General features: G+C 58.6%; 1 protein-coding gene across 1 annotated transcript; it reads right to left on the bottom strand.

Annotated features, from left to right (window-relative positions):
* Positions 1 to 3,548: 3,548 nt before the first annotated feature.
* On the bottom strand, positions 3,549 to 5,098 carry Ccdc166 (coiled-coil domain containing 166). The gene is made up of 3 exons (XM_034635744.2): positions 4,667 to 5,098; positions 4,116 to 4,565; positions 3,549 to 4,043 (listed from the first exon to the last, which is right to left on the bottom strand). Exons 1-3 carry the CDS (start codon positions 5,096 to 5,098, stop codon positions 3,618 to 3,620), a joined length of 1,308 nt encoding a protein of 435 aa, XP_034491635.2. The 3' UTR covers positions 3,549 to 3,617.
* Positions 5,099 to 6,568: the final 1,470 nt, after the last annotated feature.

The following is a 6,568-nucleotide window of genomic DNA, read 5'->3' as shown; positions in this document are numbered from 1 at the left end:
CTGTTATGCCCTCTGTTATGCCCTCTGTTATGCCCTCTGTTATGCCCTCTCTGTTATGCCCCCTCTGTTATGCCCTCTGTTATGCCCTCTCTGTTATGCCCTCTGTTATGCCCTCTCTGTTATGCCCCCTCTGTTATGCCCTCTGTTATGCCCCCTCTGTTATGCCCTCTGTTATGCCCTCTGTTATGCCCCCTCTGTTATGCCCTCTGTTATGCCCTCTCTGTTATGCCCCCTCTGTTATGCCCTCTGTTATGCCCTCTGTTATGCCCTCTGTTATGCCCTCTCTGTTATGCCCCCTCTGTTATGCCCTCTGTTATGCCCTCTCTGTTATGCCCTCTGTTATGCCCTCTCTGTTATGCCCCCTCTGTTATGCCCTCTGTTATGCCCCCTCTGTTATGCCCTCTGTTATGCCCTCTCTGTTATGCCCCCTCTGTTATGCCCTCTGTTATGCCCTCTCTGTTATGCCCCCTCTGTTATGCCCTCTCTGTTATGCCCCCTCTGTTATGCCCTCTGTTATGCCCTCTCTGTTATGCCCCCTCTGTTATGCCCTCTGTTATGCCCTCTCTGTTATGCCCTCTGTTATGCCCTCTCTGTTATGCCCCCTCTGTTATGCCCTCTGTTATGCCCTCTCTGTTATGCCCCCTCTGTTATGCCCTCTGTTATGCCCTCTCTGTTATGCCCTCTGTTATGCCCTCTCTGTTATGCCCCCTCTGTTATGCCCTCTGTTATGCCCTCTCTGTTATGCCCTCTGTTATGCCCTCTCTGTTATGCCCCCTCTGTTATGCCCTCTGTTATGCCCTCTCTGTTATGCCCTCTGTTATGCCCTCTCTGTTATGCCCCCTCTGTTATGCCCTCTGTTATGCCCCCTCTGTTATGCCCTCTGTTATGCCCCCTCTGTTATGCCCCCTCTGTTATGCCCTCTCTGTTATGCCCCCTCTGTTATGCCCTCTGTTATGCCCTCTGTTATGCCCTCTGTTATGCCCCCTCTGTTATGCCCCCTCTGTTATGCCCTCTGTTATGCCCCCTCTGTTATGCCCTCTGTTATGCCCTCTGTTATGCCCTCTCTGTTATGCCCTCTGTTATGCCCTCTCTGTTATGCCCTCTGTTATGCCCTCTGTTATGCCCTCTGTTATGCCCCCTCTGTTATGCCCTCTCTGTTATGCCCCCTCTGTTATGCCCTCTGTTATGCCCTCTCTGTTATGCCCTCTGTTATGCCCTCTCTGTTATGCCCTCTGTTATGCCCTCTCTGTTATGCCCTCTCTGTTATGCCCTCTGTTATGCCCTCTCTGTTATGCCCTCTCTGTTATGCCCCCTCTGTTATGCCCCCTCTGTTATGCCCTCTCTGTTATGCCCTCTCTGTTATGCCCTCTCTGTTATGCCCCCTCTGTTATGCCCTCTCTGTTATGCCCTCTGTTATGCCCTCTCTGTTATGCCCTCTGTTATGCCCTCTCTGTTATGCCCTCTCTGTTATGCCCCCTCTGTTATGCCCTCTCTGTTATGCCCTCTCTGTTATGCCCTCTCTGTTATGCCCCCTCTGTTATGCCCTCTCTGTTATGCCCTCTGTTATGCCCTCTCTGTTATGCCCTCTGTTATGCCCTCTCTGTTATGCCCTCTGTTATGCCCCCTCTGTTATGCCCCCTCTGTTATGCCCTCTCTGTTATGCCCTCTGTTATGCCCCCTCTGTTATGCCCTCTGTTATGCCCTCTCCCTTATGTCCGAGTTGGAGTCCGCGTCTTTGCCTTACACTGTGCACCTATGTTTTCCCACATCCTTTCCTGTTCAGCAGCGCATTTCTTTTTCACTGATAACGGTCCATGGTCTGGATGGCCCAGGATTCATCCATTGGGCGACTGGAGGACATCCTGGCGCTGTGACCATTGACAATCAAGAGTGAAGCTGCTGGACATCTCTGCGGTGTCCTGCGGACAGGATTTCCAACACCCAAGGTGCTGCCGCTGGTAGGAAGGTCTAGCGGCGGGCCGGGGGTAGCTCAGCGGTAGAACTTTTACCCAAGCACGGCGCCCGGGTCCCGCACACAGGTGTGCTCCGTGTCGTGCGAGACCCGCGGCTGCCCGCGCACTAGATGCAGCAGGTCCCGCTCGGGCCAGGCACACGCTCGCGCCGAGCAGGTCTCACTGAGTCGCCAGGCTGGCCTCGAACGTGCCGCCCGGCCTCCCGGGTCGCTGTTTCCAGGCAGACGCGCCTCGGCCTCCCCGGCCGCGGGGACCTCAGCCGCGAGCCGCCGGGCATTCCCCGGCTGGGACGGCAGCGCCCGCGGCGCCGGCGCTCGGGTGAGGATCGGTCTTCGCCGAGCACGCACCTGCCTCGACGGCGGGGGCCGCGGGGCCTCGGCTTCCTCCCGCTCGCGGGGACAGCGCGGGGGACGGCCACAGCCCGCCCGGCACCGCCGGGGAACGGCGAAGGCACCGGCGCGCCCAGGTGCCGCCCACCGGAACGCGCACCGCCCCGACCGGAAGCGCAGCGGCCGCTCTAGCCTCCGGCTCTCGCTGACCGGGTCCTCCAGGGAGCCGCTGCAGCCCAGGTCGCGGCTCCGTTCCGCCCCGGATATAGGATCGCAAATTCGAACCTCAGGCAAGGGACATTTTAGTAACTGGCCTTGCACATTGCAATATGACCGCAAGATGCCTAGGGAAAAGGCATAGCTAGGGAAGGACACCGTTGGGGCCAAACGGCAAAACCTGAATGTGAGCTATGGCTTAGGTGATTGTGTTTTCTTCATAGTGAATCTCCTGCTTTTTCTTTTTTTGGAGGGCAGGGTGAGGGTGTGGTGCCGGGAACTCAACCCGGAGTTGCTCAACCACTGAACTACATCCCCAGACCTTTTTATTCTTATATTGAGGCAGGAGCTCCCTAACTTGCCCAGGCTGGCCTCCAACTTGAGGTCCTGCTGCCTCGGCCTCCCGGTCGCTGTTTGCAGGCATATGCGCCAACACGCCAGGCGAATTTCCTGCTTTTGATCATTGCTCTGCAGTAACGTAGGAGAGTGTCCTTAGGTCCAGAAAACACACTCGTATTTAGGGGTCAAGGAGCACGATGTCCCCAACCTAATCCCAGATGGCTCAGAAAGAACCGCGCGCAGAGAGAGAAACCCCGCGAAATGCCTGCGGCTGTGTCTGAATGCGTGGCATGTGGGAGTTCCTGGTAGTATTGCAAATTTTTCTAAATTGGAAATTTTATCGGGGAAAAAAAAAAAAAAAAAAAAAAACGAAAAACTCTCAATAGGTTAGTCGCCAAACCCCGGGAGGACGAGAAGGAAGCCCTTTCTCTTTCCCAGGCTCTCCCACTACAGTCAGGTCACCACTACTCAGCTTCCCCTGAGCACCTGGTCATTGATGTCCTCTACCCTTGAGGGTTATGGCGGAGGTCCGCTGTCAGTGGAGGGACACTGATTTCCCATGGACTCACAGTGGGGAGAAGGCATCAAGCTCCCTTGTAGCTTGGAAATCAGAGACACTCATGAGTGGCTCCTGTGGCCGCTGGAAACGCTAGAGCAGTGGACCAGGCAGATGCGGGGGTGTGGTCACACGTTTATTAATACCTGCACGCAGCAAGTGCGCGTCCTCCCTGTGGCCTCCATGTCCTTCCCCCCGGTGGGTTCAGTCTCGCCCGGCGCCTGCGGATGCCGCGTCGGCATCCGCATTCTCCGACTGTGAGGTGGGAGGAGGGGGGTCCCGGAACCGACTGGAGGGAAGCTTGGGGTTGAACTTTGCTGAGGGGAGAGTGTCCTGTGAGGCCGCAGGCAAGGAGGAGTGCGTCTCAGAGATCCGAGACCCCTCATGTGACCTCGCCAGCGACAAGGTCCTGGAGCTCGCTGACGACAGGGTCAGAGATGCGACCCGGGAACTGGGACGCGACGGGACCAAGGACGAGACCCGGGAGCCCGGGCGCGACGGGGTCAAGGACGGAACCCGGGAGTCCCGGCGCGTCACTGTTAGGGAAAAGGCCTCTAACCCTGCCTTCGAAGTGGCCAGCGAAGGGACCAACGATGATACGCGAGAAAGCGCACAGGACATGGACGGGGGCTGGGAGGCTACGCGTGACGAGTCCACCGATGTGGCTGGGGAGGCTCCGCGCGACCGGCCCCTCGCGGTGACGGCGTTTGATTCTGGGCGCGAGGTGGTTTGGGAAGAGGCCGGCGGCTGCCAGAGCGGCGGGCCGTCGGGGCCCCTGCGCAGCCAGCCGTGCACGCGCGCCAGGTCCCGCGTATCCTCGTGCTCGCGACGCAGCTGCTCACGCTGCTGAAGCCGCTGGTGCCGCAGATTGTGCAGCAGCTGGGCCCTGCCGAGAAGCCGCAACAGCTCCTGCCTCAGGCGCCCATTGTCTGCTTTGATGGCCTGCGTATGTGTGACGAGCGCGCGCGTCGCCTCCCGCTCCGCGCGCCGGCCCAGAGACTGCACACGCCGGCGAGCCTCACGCTCGCAGGCTGCCTTTTCCTCCAGAAAGCGCCGCTTCACGCGGTGGAGCAGCTGCGTGTGCTCCACGCGCATGTGCAGCAGCTCGCGCTCCAGCGTCCGGATCCTTGCCAGCTGCTCCAGCTGCAGCTCCTGTGGCAGGGGCGCAGGTCAGCGCAGGAGCTCGACGCGCGCCCACCCAGACCCGCAGCCCCCGCCCCCACCGTCGGGTCCGCTACCGCACGCGTACTGGCCTTGTAAGGCTGCAGCTCCTGCACCTGCTGCGCCATCTGCGCTGCACGCGCCTGCATCTCCAGCAGCTGCGCACGCACCCCATCCTCGCGCCCCTGGTACAGCGACGCTAGTTCTGACCGCTCCCAATGGATCTGCCCCAGATCCACGCGGTTCTGCTCGTCTAGCCGCAGGACGGCGTTGGCACAGCGCTGCGCGCGTGTGTTTACAAAACTGGCGTAAAACCGATTCTCTTCGCGCAAGCGCCCTGCCTCGCGGTCCAGGAACATGTTTTCCAGTAGCACCTGGTCCACGCGCCCCTCGCAGGCGTCCAGCTGCTCCGAGAGCAACGTGTACTCGCGCTGTAGGTACTGCGCGCGTTCCGACCCCTGCGGCTCTGCACCTTCACCCAGTCGGCGCCCTAAGCTCGTCACGCGCTTCTTCTTGGGCGCCATGGGTTAGGACCTGGGGCACAGCGGCTCAGGAGGGCAGTGCTCGCTTCCACAGTTCAGTTTCTTCCTTTCCCCAACCCGGAAAAATCTAGGCCCCAGGTCCATGGATAGAATGCCTCCTAAGGTCACGAAGTCTGGGGAGGCAGAATCGGAGTCGGAGCAGCATTGCCAACCTGTACTCGTGGGTTCCCTCTGGTCCTTGGTTGTCCGTGTCGGGTGTGTCCAACATTGGTACCGTTGATATTCAGCCAGCAATCTCTATGGAGACAGAATTTAGCCGCCCTCCCCCATCCCGCCTCGTTGCTAGGGCAACACCTGGACTCTGCCATTCCTGCCGGGCTCTCTCCTGTGTAGAGGCGACAGCTGCGCCCAGCCGAGGAGGAGAGGTAGAGGTAGATAGAGACAGGCAGGGTTCAGTTCAGGCCCTGGGACTTTTTTTCCCCCAAAACCAACTGACCTGAGCAGCAGCCCCCACCCTCCACTGCCAGGCATTCACTGCCCTTCAACTCTGCATACCGCGGGCTCTGATTCCGGGTTCCCTCCCTCCAGCCTTAGCAGGCTCTTCCTCGACTAGGCCTCTCTGCTGTCCAGAAAGGGCTCTGCACACCGCTTCTCCTTTCAGGGAACCCTTGTCTCTGAGGCCACCAGGGGCGGGGCTACTGGGAGGTGTGAAGTCCCTTCAGATGCTGTCCCCTGTAGCCAGTGGGCCATCTGCTTCTCTCTTGGATTCCTAAAGCCACCGGCAGGGCACCTGCCCAATTCATCCACTTCCCTTCCTGGAGGGGATAAGGGATACACGGGGGTCAGGTATCCACTGACTCTGGAAAGACCTCGTAACTAGAACACGAGAGGGGCCTTCTGTGCCTGGAGGAGCCCTGGGCAGTTGCAAGGACCCAGCTTCCCATCCAGTTAGAAGCCTGGCAGGAGCGTGCTGGACAGCCTTTGGCAAGTCCCATGTCCACACTTGTGTCCTGTCATCATACAGTGGAATGTCTGCCCAGGTTTGTCCACATTGTCTGGGGATGGGCGGATTTGAAGATCCTCAAAATTCAGCTTTACGAGCATCAGGGTCTAGTGAAGTCACACTTGAGTGAATGTTTGTGTTGATGGCTCAAGTTGGTTTTAAAAGCTTGATAATTCACGTCACTGGGCTTGCTCAAGTTAGCCACGTCGCTGGAAAGATGTGGCAGGGAACCACTCTGAATGACCACGCCTTCCAGTCCTGAAGCACGAGGCTCTGACCAACCACTACATTTTATGACTTGGGCGTTGTCCCAGGTCCATAGCAAGGCGAGGCTCCAGGAGTAGGACACCCACCCTCGGGGGTGAGCCACACTCACCTGTTCCTTTGTAATCCTACCCTTTGCCCCTTTGGGGATAGAATGTTCCATGGAACCTCCTCTTGTGTGTTCCCCATATAAGAATAAAGAATTCCTGTGGCTCTCTCTCTTTCCAAGGAGCCTGAAGTTCGCA

Source organism: Marmota flaviventris, chromosome 15, assembly GCF_047511675.1.
Source record: "Marmota flaviventris isolate mMarFla1 chromosome 15, mMarFla1.hap1, whole genome shotgun sequence".
Classification (NCBI taxonomy): Eukaryota; Metazoa; Chordata; class Mammalia; order Rodentia; family Sciuridae; genus Marmota; species Marmota flaviventris.
Note: the sequence above shows the minus strand (reverse complement) of the source record. Positions and strands in the feature narration are given on the sequence as shown.